General features: G+C 35.9%; 1 protein-coding gene and 2 long non-coding RNA genes across 3 annotated transcripts; 2 read left to right on the top strand and 1 right to left on the bottom strand.

The window, feature by feature from the left end:
* Positions 1–2,199: 2,199 nt before the first annotated feature.
* Positions 2,200–3,765, top strand: LOC103969738 (anthranilate O-methyltransferase 3). Its single transcript, XM_009383388.3, has 4 exons — positions 2,200–2,308; positions 2,405–2,809; positions 2,891–3,163; positions 3,255–3,765. Exons 1-4 carry the CDS (start codon positions 2,228–2,230, stop codon positions 3,615–3,617), a joined length of 1,122 nt encoding a protein of 373 aa, XP_009381663.2. The 5' UTR covers positions 2,200–2,227; the 3' UTR covers positions 3,618–3,765.
* Positions 3,766–6,362: 2,597 nt separating this feature from the next.
* On the bottom strand, positions 6,363–14,868 carry LOC135651083 (uncharacterized). The gene is made up of 2 exons (XR_010501729.1): positions 14,576–14,868; positions 6,363–7,687 (listed from the first exon to the last, which is right to left on the bottom strand). It is a non-coding gene; the product is annotated as an uncharacterized LOC135651083 (long non-coding RNA).
* LOC135651084 (uncharacterized) lies at positions 6,494–7,746 on the top strand. Its single transcript, XR_010501730.1, has 3 exons — positions 6,494–6,860; positions 6,938–7,518; positions 7,612–7,746. It is a non-coding gene; the product is annotated as an uncharacterized LOC135651084 (long non-coding RNA).
* Positions 14,869–15,575: the final 707 nt, after the last annotated feature.

The raw sequence follows: 15,575 nt of genomic DNA, 5'->3' as shown, positions 1-15,575 counted from the left end.
CCAAGCCATGATTTTAAGTAAATTTATGTGTAATAAAAATTTTGATCCAACTCAAGCAGTAAATTTTGCAGGGATTTTTCTTTTTTTATACAAAAACACATATTCATAAAATATGGTATAATTTTACATTGGTCATTAATAGTCTAATGCAATTCTCCATCTTTTTTATTTGGAATTTGGATCGATATATATATATATATATATATATATATATATATATATATATATATATATATATATATATATATATATATATATATATATATATATATATATATATATATATATATATATATATATATATATATATATATATGCAAGTATGTATTCTTACAAAGTTTGAAAATAGTATATTTGCCATTACAAATTCTAACATAGCATATATCTCTAAATATTAATATCCTTCAAATTCTTCACTATTTTGTTGTGGTCAACATTAAATTTATTGAGTTATACCTAGAAATACAATATCTATAGTGCTCCTAATATTTTTAGCATCATTATGAATTTTTAAATATTATAAATGTAAATTAAAGTATTAGCTAATAATTTGCTTATGATAGTTAAAGAAGGTTATTTTATAATAATATAAAAGTAGGTTATGAGATTTTGGAGGGAAAAAATACTAACTCTATAGGGATATGAGTGATGACCATATATGAAATCTTAAAATAAACGTAAAATACTAATAAAATCATTAAATATTTGAGTTCCATGCGTATACTTGTTTGGAATTGCAAAAATATATCCTAACATCAGATGAAGATCTCATGAAATCTTTATTTACTACAAAAACCTCTATAAGGGGCTTACATATCCGAGCTAGCTTGGACAAGTGACTCACGTTGAATCTAAAAAGCCAAGTTAATGCCTCATGCAACTAGGAAGAATAACAACCCCAACCCTTTGGTCAAAGCACTTAATGTTGAGAAGGTCAATTTCAAAGGTGTTAGCTTGTAAAAATTTGGATAGTTTATCGTAAGACCGTGAACTCAAATCCTATCTTCATCGCTTATCCTTTAAAAAAAAAAAAAAAAAAAAAAAGATTAACTTCAACATATCAAAATGGAGGACTAAGTTGGGTTCCCCTGTGACTTATCTTAATGATGATGTCTTCCCAATCTGAATGGGTTTGCCAAGATGGAAATTGTCAAAGTGCCATGTCATAACAATTGATTCCTTGACTTCGCTTCCACTGGAAGGTCATATAATAGCATATCTGTGCTGCGTGAGCACTTTGATCGAGCAGCAGCATTTCATCACCCAGTTGGCAGGTATGAAAACAACATCAACCAAATATTGGCTGTCTTCATGCTAATGAATTCGATCCATGATCGTCGATGATGATGTGTCAGCAACCCATTTAATTAAGTTGGATTCGAATGACTTGTAAACACGACTGCCGGTCAATGTTTTTACACCTGCAATAAAAACAGTGACTGCAAGCATAAACGTAAACCTCAATATGAACCATCCTGACGCAACTGCAATTGATGGTCGATGTTTCTTACGTCGAAGGAGGACTAGTACTACAAGCATAAATATAAACCTTCCGATGTACGAAGCATAACTGCAACATTTGTCATTGACTTGACTTCATCTAATTGTACTGCTACTCACAGCTTGGAGTTTTAATTCACCAACCTACTTATTGCACAGGCTAAGTGGTGGATACGGAGATGACGATATACAGGCCATGTGCAGCACGCTGTAATGAGGTATAGTTTCACATGTGATCTGGGAATTAAAAGAATGGCACCTGTTACACGCATCATCACTCGGTAAACAAGCTGACATATGCATTGGTGTGACTCAGACCTTAAACTGATGGAGATGTGGGGATGAAGATGGAAGAAGGAAGTGTAATATATACACGTTTGCAGAGAGATGATTTCTTGTCATTGCGAATAGATCCAAAAGCTAGAGAAGACAATTTCGTGCATGATATCATCGACATGGTTGCATGGCTAGGTGTGAACGTGACACCAGAAAAGAGCAAGTAACAATGCAGGCAGAGAGATAAGGCGAGCACTCCACGTCACCAGACATCAACAATCATATCTCGCGCATCTATCGCATCTTAAAGGGGGTGCGTGACGTGCAGTCATCTAGAAGATGGTGATGTGAAATGAGGTAAGGCTGATCACTTCCTTCATCGCCTGTATATATACAACTGGATCTCCAAAGCTCAGCGCACATCAAGCACAAGTTCTCAGAAGATACAGATATGGGCATCAAGGTTGAGCAAGTCCTTCACATGGTGGGAGGAGCTGGAGAAACCAGCTATGCCACCAATTCCAGGCTTCAAGTTACTCTCTCCTAATATTTACATTTACATAGCTCAGATGATGTCGTAGGGTTTATTACATGAATCATCACCTCACTGCTTGTATTATATTCTCAGGAGAAAACGTTATATAGAACGAAGCCGATATTGGATAATGCCATAGAAGAGATGTATAGGACACTGCTCCCTGAGAGGCTGGTGGTGGCCGACCTCGGTTGTTCTTCCGGCCCAAATACCTTTCTGGTGGTCTCCGAAGTGCTCGGTGTCGTCGGTGAGCTACGTCGAAGGCTGGAGCAGAAGCCGCCGGAGATCCAGTTCTTCCTCAACGACCTCCCGGGGAATGACTTCAACAACGTCTTCCGGTCACTGGAAAGGTATGGGAAGAAGATCGAGGAAGAGAAGGGGGAGCTGCTTGTGCCCTACTACGTCGTGGGCGTGCCCGGCTCCTTCTACGGGAGGCTCTTCCCGTGCACAAGTGTTCACTTCTTCCACTCTTCCTACTGCCTCATGTGGCTCTCTCAGGTCAGTTTCCTCTGTACACAGTATATATACTGGAGCTCTCTCTATCTTACATGATCGAACGCCATGAAACAAATATGTTAGGTTCCTCAAGCACTTGAGAGTGATCGTGGTGTTCCACTGAACAAGGGGAACATCTACATCACAGAGACGAGTCCACCACAGGTTGTGGAAGCATATCAAGAACAGTACCGAAGAGACTTCTCCTCGTTCCTCAAATCTCGTTATGCCGAGCTGAGCGTGGGAGGGGGAATGGTATTGACATTCCTAGGAAGAAAGAAGCAACACCCAGCCATGGGCGATCTGAGCCTTTTATGGGGACTCTTAGCGGAAGCTCTTAACTCCATGGCCTCAGAGGTAATCTTCTTTCTCCTGCTTGCACCTCCCATTTCCAGTACCCCTCTGTAGGCCGCTTCCGACGCATTGTAGTGTTCATCGATCAACTCAGGGAGTCATCGTAGAGGAAAAGGTGGACAGCTTCAATCTGCCATTCTATGGACCTTCGATGCAGGAAGTGAAGTCGGTGATCCACGACGAGGGTTTGTTCGATCTGGACCAAGCACAGATGTTGGAGTCCAACTGGGACCCGTTCGATGACTCCGAGGACGATCTTGTGTTCGACAACGTAGCGAACGGGAAGAATGTGGCGAGATATATACGAGCGGTGATCGAGCCGTTGATCGCACATCAGTTTGGGGACGCCATACTTGATGAATTGTTCTTGAGATATGCCGATAACGTTTCCAAGCATTGCCTCAAGGCCAAAACTAAGTTCACCATACTAGTCATTGGCTTGAAGAGGAAAGCTTGAAAGTATATATATATATATATATATATATATATATATATATATATATATATTGTGGTGCTTGTTATTGGTTAGCATATTATATATAATATATGGTGTATCTCTCATTGAATGAAAACTAGTCATATGATTGTCTCTTGTCGTTTCGGTAATGGATATCTGAAATGGGATGTTACTCATCAGAAGCATATATTCAATGTAATTGATCAATAGCTAAGGATTCATCTAATAATTTTATATTTAAAATATTAGTTTGATGATAATATATCAAATTTATTTATCAAAGGTTGAAATTTTGAATCAGATTTTGATTACTTGAAACCTTATTTGATTTAGTTTCGTAATTAGATTGATCATAGATGTATAAGTTTAAAATGCCAAAAAGAAGTTAATTATATAAGTTTAAAATTCTAATTTTAAATCAATAAAAAGTTTTATATTCTCTCTCATATTCGAAGGAATGAAGCATAGATCGTTCCTATACGAGTGTTAGAAAATTGAAAACGCAAACTATCGGTGTTTCATATATAAAACTTACATAGAAATCTTTGAAGAAATATACATGCATAAGATAAAGAAAAAAGAATTGACTGTATTTGGGATCTAACGCGACGCCATTGTTCTATTCCGGTGAGCGATCAAATATTGAGGTGACGGACTGAACTCATTTATCAAAAATTAAGAGTTCAAAATATTATCTAATAATTTTATATATAAAATATTTATTTGGTGATGATATACGAAGCTCCTTTTTACCAGAAGTCGAGAACATAATATTTTATCCAATAAACTTGAGAAATGATATACGAGTCTTACTCATCAAAGTTTTGAAACATGTAATAATTTTACACGTAAAATATTAGTCTGGTGAAACATCACTCTATCACCGAATGTTTGAGGTTGAAACTTAATATTCTGCAACAACATAAAGGAGGATTTTAATGGCAAAAATGACTATGAAGCTTTGAAAGCTCCCATTTATTAGTCGATGAAGTGAGTGATTGAAATAATGCATTCAACAACTTTTGTTGGATCCATACCCCAGTGCGAAATAAATGGGGACATGCATCGGTACCAAATCCAGCCTAGACGATAATGACCCAAGTCTTGAGTCACTGTAAATTAGGCTAACAGCCAAATCAAATCGGGTCTCATATGCAGTCGGGTCGTCGTCGTTATATTAATTTTGTTTAATTAGATTACCAATAAATTTCTCGTGCGTGTTGTTCTGTCTGATGTGATGCGAGTCAGAATGTACAGTAGAGCTCAAAGTCATGTCGTTACTATGCTGCCCATCCGACAAAGTGACAGCGAAATCTCGCGACGGGATTTCGTCCTGAGCATAATTCCAAAGCAATTGAATTGAATTGAATTGAATTGAATTGTGCGTGGTGCATGGTGGGTCCAATGATGACGTCATCATTTTTAATCTCCCATCTCACCCTCCTATCAAATGGATTTGATAGATACAAATCATCGGCAACTTCTCTTTGTTGGGACATCGGATCGGTTAATATAAATAATCCCGTACAGATAATATATGTAAGTTCGAATACACACACACGAGTTATATATATTATTTAATATTACAAAATTGTATTCTATTTTTTTCTAAAAAAAATAAATAATAGATAACTCAGTTTGCTTTGGCATAAAGCGTTGACTTGAGAGAAGAAAGAATGACAGGTTTGAAAACTTTTCAAACTGATTTAGATTTTTTTTTTTAATTTTTTATCACAATCCTTTGTTCTTAATAACATTCTAGACCCTCAGAGCTAATTCGTTCGAACCAACAGATATATTAAAAATATTAGGTATTCTTCGGTTATCCTCTTTTGACAGAAACTCTACTAGTAGATTGATTAAAATAATAGAAGATAAGAACAATAACGAAAAAAGCTTTATTGAAAAGATGAGCTTAGCAAATCCCTCAACAGAATAGAGGATTTTTCTCAACATAATACATCCGTGGTGCTCAGATCAGCGGCCGAAGGCAAGGGCGAAGCTTTGCTTTTCTCAGCGACGTTGGTCGCTGACCAAAGGCAAGAGCGAAGCTTCGCTTTTCTCACTACTCTGATACCATGATTAAAATAATAGAAGATAAGAACAATAATAAAAGAAGCTTTATTGAAAAGATGAAGTAACTTAGCTTGAATACATTAATATGTTCCTCTCTGTATATAAGATTAAAAGGATTTCCCTCAACAGAATAGATAAGATTTCCTTGGAAAATCTTATCTTCTATCATAGATAACTAAAAATAAGAGTCCTCCAAAATAGAGAGAAAACACTATATGCCCGCCCCTAGTTCACTTGTTTTTTTATCGTACAATGATAAGTTCTTTAAGGTCATTACAGAAAACCTTCTTCTTCTTTTTTTTTTTCTTTTTTGATGGTGATGAAATATATTCTCTACTCTAATACAAATCGATCTTGATTTAAAGAAGACAAAAGTAATTTGTAATTGGAGGGAGATAATTAACCTCTTTTGATGTTATCAACTAAGTTAAGATAGTATAAGAGTTGACTTTGCTGAGGCATCACATTGCTTCTAAACCTTACTTTGATCCGGTTATAGTGTATATTCCCACCGGCTTGATTGCACCGGAGATCATCAGGGTCACACATGGTAGCTTAGGTACGTCGAGATAGTCCAAGCTGATCTACCGGATACATCGGCACGAAAAGACCAAGTGAGTACACATTGCTCCATGTCAGTATCTCTCAGATCACGGTGAACATGCCTGATGAACACTTGCAAATTATCTTAATTATCTCTAGAAAGCTCGTACGATGACAGTATTGCTTTTCAACAGTGCAATCTAAGTAATCTTTTTGTGGACATCACAAGATAGAATCCAGTGGCTAATGAAGTTTGGATTACAGATAGGGACTTCTGTGGACCAGCATCTCTGGAACTCACTGTATCCGATTCTTGCACTCGGCAGAGTTTCTTGGCATTCCTTTGACGATCCTCTCTTTGTTGTGAACTCTTTCAATGGATTTGGAGGCTTTCCTCTCTTCCTGAAAGATCCACCTGCAAATGACATCTTTGATCGAAGCATTCAGCCTCCAAAGAAGGAAAAAGAAGAAGACTTATGGACTAATACAAGTCCTGCTGCTAAAGGCTTACCGTCAGAAGCACCACAAGTTCTCAGAGGAGACATGGGCATGAAGGTAGAACAAGTCCTTCACATGGTTGGAGGGGCGGGGGAAACCAGCTATGCTCTCAACTATGAGTTTCAGGTTGGCTCCTCTTCAACTGTTTGCATGAACTTGAAGTGTATAGCATATCTGATCACTGGCTTGCAACTACGTTACAGGCGAAATCACTTTTATCATGACGAAGCCGATGCCGGAGGATGCAATAGAAGGGGTTTACGAGCTGCTGCTCCTTGAGAGAACGGTGGTGGCTGACCTCGGCTGTTCCTCGGGCCCTAACACTTTTGCTGGTGGTCTCCGAGGTGCTCGACGTCGTCAGTGGCATGTGGGGAGGCACGGGGCCTCAGGAGCCACCGGAGATCCAGTTCTTCTCGAATGACCTCCCCGGAAAGGATTTTGATCACGTCTTCCGCTCCCTGTAAGAATACAAGAGGAAGGTTAAGGAGGAGAAGGGGGATATGCTTGTGCCGTACTATGTTGTGGGACTGCCAGGCTCCTTCTACGGAAGGCTTTTCCCATGCAGGAGTGTCCACCTCTTTCACTCCTCCCCCAGTCTCATCTGGCTCTCTCAGGATACCCTCTGCAATGGCTACTTGTTCTTTACACCTTGAACAAGCTTCACTTTCTTTGGATTCCTGCATGCGGTTGGTCATATTACATGGAAGTAATACCATTAAAAATTGGTGTATGCTCTGAATGTTGTATAGAGACTTGGTGCCATGTGACTAAATACCACTGAAAGGCATGATAAACTTACTCATCATAGAGAAGATGCTTCCAGATAGTATATTGTATCTATCGATCCATTGATGCTCTAGCGATCTTGAAATGTCAGGTTCTTCGAGGATTGGAGACTGAACAGGGTGCATCACTTAACAAGAGGAACATCTACCTTGCAGAGACAAGCCCACCTGAAGTTATAGAGACTTGTCAACATTTCTAAGGTGCCATCATGCAGAACTTGTTGAGAATTAATTCATGGTAGTTATCTAGGTGTTTATCATGTTTTAGATAGTTTTAGGCATGTTTCAAGAAGTGACCAATGATCTAAAAGTTATAGGGTAGTTCCTACAACTACCTCAATGGCATAGTGGAGTGAGGTAGTTACCACAAGATCCTATAAATAGGACCATAGTTCATGAAGTAAGAGAGAAGGAGAATATCTTGTAAGTGTTCTATGTCAATCATCTTGATTTAAATACTGTATCGATTGTCTTGAATCGAAGGGAGTTTTTTTTACTTGCTCCTCCATCCTCAACATTTGTGGTATCAGAACTAAGTTTCAATCTGAATTGAGCATTATGGCTTTCTATGGTAATCCTATGTCTCAACCCCTTTTTCCCATCTTCTCGGGTAAATGTTATGAATTTTGCAGTATCAAGATGAAGACTATATTCAAGTCTCAAGATCTTTAAAACTTAATAGAGAATCAATATGCGGATCTAGATGAAAAAATCAGGCTGAGGGAGAATAAAAAGGACTCAAAGGCATTGTTCTTCATTCAACAAGCTGTACATGAGACAATTCTCAAGAATTGCAGCAGCGACAATCTTAAAGCAAGCTTGATTGATACTTCAAAATGAATTTCAAGGCTCATCAAGGGTGATTACAGTAAAACTTTAAACCCTTCGTCGTGAGTTTGAAATTTTGTTCATAAAAAATAATTAATAGGTGCCAGATTTTCTTTCTCGAGTGACTGAAATTATTAGTCAAATGAAATATTATGGTGAACATCTTCATGATCATATAATTGTTGTAAAAGTTTTTAGAAGTTTAACTTCAAAATTTGATCATGTTGTTGCTGTAATTGAGGAGTCAAAAGATTTATCTACATTTTCATTTGATGAACTAATGGTTTCGTTACAAGCATATGAAACAAGGTTGAACAGGTCACTTGAAAAAATAAAGAGAAAGCAATTCAAGTTAAGGGGGAGTATTCTACTTCAAAAGAAGACAAAAAATCAGTAGGAAGAGGACGTAGCAGAGGAGGATTTCGTCGTAAAGGAAATGAAAGAGGAAGAGGACACTTTGATGGACATGATCAACAAAGATAATCAAATTATGATAAAAAAATTTACAAGAGTGGAATTCAATGTCACTATTGTAAAAAGTTTGGTCACATGAAGGCAGATCACTGGAAAAGAGAAAAGCAAGCAAGTTATGTGGAGGAAAATTAAGAAAATAGTAAGTTGTTTATGACTTATTCACAAGTTCATGATATCTCAAATGATATTTGGTTTTTAGATGGCGGATGTTCTAATCATATGTCAGGCATAAAATCAATATTTAGATATATTGATGAAACTCACAAGTTGAAAGTTAGACTTGGAGATAACAAGCAAATCCAAATAGAAGGGAAATGAACAATTGAGATGAAGACAAATCAAAGGAATGTAACATACCTTGATAATGTTTTCTTTGTTCCTACTTTATCATATAACTTATTAAGTGTTGGACAATTGATAGATAATGGATATTTAGTTATATTTGATGATGGTTTATGCACTATTAAAGATAAAAAATCTGGTTTGATTATAATAAATATTTGCATGATGCAAAATAAGATGCTTCCACTTGATGTTTCAAATATTGAAATGCATGCGCTTGTCGCAACTCAAAAGAATGAGTCTAATTTATGACATTTAAGATATGGACACCTTAACGTTAAAGGTTTAAGGTTGTTAAATAAAAAAGAAATAGTTTTCGAATTACTCAAGATTAATACTTGATGTATGTGAAGGTTGCATTTATGGCAAACAAAGTAAAAAATCATTTCATATTGGAAAAGCACGGAGAGCATCTAATTGTCTTCAATTAATTCATGTTAACTTATGTGGACCTATGAATATAAAATCATTTGATGAAAGTCAATAATTTTTAGTGCTTACTAATAATTATAGTCGTATGAGTTGGGTATATTTTCTGAAACCGAAATATGAAACATTTGATAATTTTCGAAAATTCAAGGCACTTGTAGAATGGCAAAGTGGTAAACACATAAAGACACTTTGGACATATAGATGTAGTGAATTTTTGTCTAATGAGTTTAATTTTTTTTGTGAAAAAAATGGTATTCGTAAATAATTGACAGCACCATATACACTGGAGCAAAATGGTGTAGTTGAACGTAAGAATCGAACTATCGTTGAAATGACAATAAGTTTGCTTAAATGAAAACACTTTCCAAATTAGTTTTGGGCAGAAGCAGTTGCAATAGTAGTTTATTTGTTGAATATTTCACCAACAAAGGTTGTTATGAATCAAACTCCTTTTGAGGCTTGGTATGGTATGAAACCAAGTGTCAGCCATCTAAGAATTTTTGGTTGTATTGCTTATGCTTTGGGAAAGTCACAAAATCATCACAAGCTTGATGAAAAATTTGAAAAATGTATCTTAATTAGTTATTCCTTACAATCGAAAGCATATCGATTATATAATCATGTTAGTGACAAAGTTATTATTAACAGAAATGTTGTGTTTGATGAAAGGACAAGTTAGAATTGGGAGACCAATAAAAGTAGAACACAAATTTAAATTCCAACAGAACTAGACACTCCACAGAATCAAATGACAGATCCTGCTCTAACAAGTTCATCGTCAACCTCACCCAATAGTAGTTCAAATTCTGATTCCTTAGATGAAACCTCTCCAAGAAATTTCAAATCACTAATAGAAATTTATGATTCAACATTTGCTTTGTTTATTTCAGATCCAATAACTTTTAAGGAAGCAGTTGAAAAAGAAGAACGAAGAAAGCAATGAAGGAGGAAATCAAGTCAATTGAAAAGAATGAAACTTGGGAGCTAATAGATCTACCGAAAGAAAAGAAAGCTATTGGATTAAAATGGGTGTTCAAAAGAAAGTTTAATGCAGATGGAAGTATCCAAAAGCATAAGGCTCGGCTTGTTGCAAAAGGATATTCACAGCAACAAAATATTGATTTTGATGATACTTTTTCTCCAGTTGCTAGATTCGAAACCGTGAGAACTTTCTTGGCTTTAGTTGCTCACTTGAGTTGGACTATTTATCAATTTGATGTGAAATCTGCGTTTTTAAATGATGATTTACATGAAAAGGTTTTTGTTACTCAACCTGAAGATTTTTTGGTTAAAGGAAATGAAGAAAAGGTGTATAAGCTAAAGAAAACTCTTTATGGGCTTAAATAAGCTCCAAGGGCCTGGTTTGTCTAATGGTTTATCTCTATATTGATGATATTATATATATAGGTTCATCTAACTCTTTTATAGAAGAATTTAAAAAGTGTATGATGAATAAGTTTGAAATGTCAGATCTAGGTTTACTACATTATTTTCTTGGGTTGGAAGTAAAGTAATGATCATATGAAAATTTTATTTCATAAAGAAAGTATGCAATGTATCTACTCAAAAAATCTAATATGATTAATTATAAAGGTGTAGCAACACCCATGAATATAAATGAGAAACTAAAACTTGAAGATGGTACATGTCCAACAAATGCAATATACTACAGAAGTTTGGTTGGAGGTTTGATTTATCCAACTCATACTCGATCAGATATTACCTTCTCTATTGGTGTAGTATCCAGGTTTATGCATAGCCCAAGCAAACATTATTTCGGAGTTGTTAAAAGAATTATGTGTTATGTTGCTTGAACTATAGATTATGGTATTTGGTATTCTCATAATTTTAATAGTAAATTATTTGGTTTCACTGATAATGATTAAGCAGGAGTTTTAGATGATAGAAAAAGTACTTCAGGCAATATTTTTAGCCTCGGATCATGAGCTATATCTTGGGGTTCAAAAAAGCAAGCAACAACTGCATTATCGACATCGGAAGCAAAATATGTAGCCGCAACATCAGCATCTTATCAGGCAATATGGCTTAGAAGACTTATTGAAGATCTTCTTCAAGAACAAAAAGAAGCAACGAAAATATTTTGTGACAACAAAGCCACAATTGCAATGACGAATAATCCAATATTTCATGGAAGAACGAAGCATATAGAGATACGCTATCATTTCAACCGAGATCTTGTAGGTGGAACCATAGCAATTAAGTATTGTGGAACGGATGAACAAGTTACGGATATCCTCACCAAGTCGCTTCTAGTTCAAAAGCATATTTATTTCATATTGTAAATCGGTGTATGTAACTATGAATCAAGAGGGAGCCTTGAGAATTGATTCATGGTAGTTATCTAGGTGGTTATCATGTTCTAGGTAGTTTTAGGCATGTTTCAATAAGTGTCCCGTGATCTAGAAGTTTAAGAGTAATTCCTATAACTATCTCAATCATGGGTGACATAGTGGAGTGAGGTAGTTACCACTAGGTCTTATAAATATGATCATAGTTCATGAAGTATGAAAGAAGGAGAATACACTTGGGAATATCTTGTAAGTGTTCTATATCAATCCTCTTGTTTTAAATACTATATCAATTTTCTTGAATCGAAATTTTTTTTTTTACTTGCGTCATAATATTCTATTTTTTACTAAGCTACAGAGGTAGGATGGTAATATCATTTGCAGGACGGAGAGATAGGATATATGTGGGGGCTATTAGCCGAAGCAATGAATGCTTTGGTTACAGAGCTAACTTTTTCTCTTATTTTTCACATACCAAAGAAAATAATGAGGGTGCATTATTAAATCATTGAGTAAACTTTCATGCAGGATCCTTCAGCACTATGAACAGATGAAAACTATCTACATTAACTATTTTCCGTACATGTTATTGTTATTGTTTTAGCGAATGATAAATATTGGGGTTTGGAGGATGTCCTGCCATCATGGAACAGTTGTTTCTTTCAGCTTGGATGTTCAATATTCAATTCAAAGAAACAGCCACTCTGCTTATATAGATAAGATTGTATACATTGATTTGCCATATATACTGTACATTGATTTAGGAACCTTATTCTTTAATAGGTTAAGGTTAGAGTTAACCTCTAATGCATGAAAATGATAAATGTCAGTTTGTCCAATGGTAACCTCCGCCAGCATTCACCAAGAACACACCAATTTTTGCCTTTGAGATCAGCAACACCTAAAACTCTTAGGGACTTAATCTTCTACACATTTGACCAATAAACAAGCCACGGAAGAATGGCTCTGCTTAACCCATCACAAAATCCTCTTCTTACCCTGTTAGAAGAAGAATAGTTATCCTTATCACAATCTTTCTTCGCTTTCTTTCTAATAATTCTTTATAAAAGATGGTAGGACAGAAGAGAAGAGGGAGAATCAATATGCTTGGAAGTAGCAAAGATAGGAAAGTGAAGGAGAGAGACCATCACACACTTGTTGTTTTCATGAAGGTCTGGTACGATCAAAGAAGAATTCGAATGAGCGCGACATAGTTCATTTACATAGATAAATTTAAATAGATTCTGAATCAGGATTTCAAAGGAAATAAGAATGAGAAATGAGAGGTAAATTGAAATCCAATGAAATAAACAAATACATGAATGTCTAAAGAAATAAATAATAAATGATGTAGTCTTCAGCCTTTTTCTATTAGGTACCCAGTCTCAAGAAATATATCTTTATATCTTGATAACTGATTGATTGAGTTATTGCACATCAAAATCTAGGGAATCATACAGGAGGAAAAACTGGTCACCTTTGATTTGCCATTTTATCCACCTTCCATGGAAGAAGTAAAAGCGGTGATCCATAAAGAAGATCTCTTTGACATAGAACAAACACAAATTTTTTAGACCAATTGGGACCCATATGATGAATAAGATGATGATACTGAGCTCGACAGTTTACTAAGCGGGGAAAATGTGGCAAAATACATAAGAGCTGGGTTCCAACCCCCTTATGGCACATCAATTTGGGGATCATATACTTGATGAGCTATTCTCTAGATATGCAGCAAATGTTTCGAGGCACCTCCTTAAAGAGAAAACCAAGCATAATATATTTGTCATTTCCTTGAAGTAAAAAAAAGAGGTGAAAGCCTGATGAAACAACAGCTGGATTTGCTTTTTGAGAGAATACGGTCAGCTCTATCCTTGAAAAGTATTGCATATAGGGTCGTTATATTGCAAATGAAGACATTTTGTTGATTACAGGCGTTTTTGGTTGTCTATTATGCACAATGAAACTGAAGGTTACATCCATAATTGCAACCTCAGATTTCTAATTGTCATGTACCACATGATTAACATGCTTCTAACATCATGAACAATCCATCTTATGCTTCACCAGCATTGCTTGGCAACAATGCGACAATGCTGAACACTCGAAAGAGTTTCAAGGCAGAGCACCATTTTTTCTGATATAGTAGTAGGATTAGTCTGGTTTTTGTGTCTTCTTGGCCCAGCAAGTCATCTGCTATGCTAAATTTTTGCTTCTTATGACAAAGTAAGTTCTGTGCGCCAAGCTAACCTACTATAAGATAATGGTCATTACCTAATCCCACTCAAGAAAAAACATAAAACAAAAAGTGGGCACGGAAACAACCACCAAAAAGAAATTTGAGTCGTTATGTGAAGTTGCAGAGAAATTAAGTAAACAAAAGATTTAATTGTTTTTGTCCTTCTCATTGCTTGATTAGAGATCTAATTGAGCACTCACTAAGAAGGAAAAAAAAAAAAATCCAACTTTCTACCTACACAGCGAAGCTTGTCTTTTGGAGAGCATTTATTAGCTTTTTTATTTCGCCTGTCATCCTTATATATGTCACTAATAGCATCGCCCACCGCTATTATTCGCCCATCTAAAGCCCCATATACCGAGATTTGAACTCTATAGAACAACGGTAGATTAAGAGAGTACAACGAAGCAAATGTGACTGCCGATTGATAACCTGGAAGGTTCCGCTCGTCGAAGCCATCATCCACCACCTGGTCGTGGGTGCCGAACGACATCATCCGGTAGGTAGGCGGACCACCCCTCGCTATGGTCAACGAACAGGTTAACCTCATTCGAGGCTGGAGCCACGCGATCGGGTTCCGGAGATCTACACCGCCGCCGGAGGACCATTTGAGGTAGCCGGCCCGAAGAGGATGAGGTCGAGGAGCGCGTACAGCTGCCGCCGGCTCTCTCTCTCTCTCTCTCTCTCTCTCTCTCCCGACGCCCTGGATCCCACCGGGAATAACGAATGAGTTTATCAAAGGGAAGACTTTTGACTGGAATTGCCCTTTCATAATTGCACATATTATTATTATTATTATTATTATTATTATTAATATGTATATATATTCTGTAAAACCTACATATTTAGATTTTAAACCTTAAAAAAAATTAATAGAGATAAAAACCTCATCCGCAGCACCATCTGTCTCTCCATCGTCATCATCCCTCATTGTCTTTTTTTTTCTATAAATTTTATTTTTTAAATAAACTTTTATGTTTTTAGCTTATTGGAAATTTTTTAAAAAATAAATGGTTGAACCAATGATCAATAGACTAATTAACTCGTTATTTTTTGTTAATCATAAATATAACTAAACATAGTTAAACAATTTAACTCTTTTAACGACATGGAAAGTTAATTAAAACGGATTATCTACAGCTGCTTTAGATCATATATTCTTGATATCCTCACACCTATATTGATGATCATATAAAAATCAGATGTGCTCAACAGAGTTATCAAGCATGTCAAATAGATACGTTTTTTGAACTATGTGATAACCTAATAGATGAAATTAAAATATAAATTAAAAAAAGTACATATAAGTTAATAATGATTTATAGTATTTGCGTAATTCTTTTGCGTACAAGTTAGGTACTTCTCATGCGGTTACCTTCCCGAATTGGAAAATATAACTAATGACTTACCTTAATGCGCTTATTATAACAAT

Source organism: Musa acuminata, chromosome BXJ3-10, assembly GCF_036884655.1.
Source record: "Musa acuminata AAA Group cultivar baxijiao chromosome BXJ3-10, Cavendish_Baxijiao_AAA, whole genome shotgun sequence".
NCBI lineage: Eukaryota > Viridiplantae > Streptophyta > Magnoliopsida > Zingiberales > Musaceae > Musa > Musa acuminata.
Note: the sequence above shows the minus strand (reverse complement) of the source record. Positions and strands in the feature narration are given on the sequence as shown.

What these genes read in the sequence shown, in the direction of transcription:
- LOC103969738 (XM_009383388.3), top strand. Translation starts at nt 2,228, where the DNA reads ATGGGCATCAAGGTTGAGCAAGTCCTTCACATGGTGGGAGGAGCTGGA. An exon ending in CCACCAATTCCAGGCTTCAA is followed by an intron (nt 2,309 to 2,404) that starts GTTACTCTCTCC and finishes TTATATTCTCAG; the next exon opens with GAGAAAACGTTATATAGAAC. An exon ending in GCCTCATGTGGCTCTCTCAG is followed by an intron (nt 2,810 to 2,890) that starts GTCAGTTTCCTC and finishes CAAATATGTTAG; the next exon opens with GTTCCTCAAGCACTTGAGAG.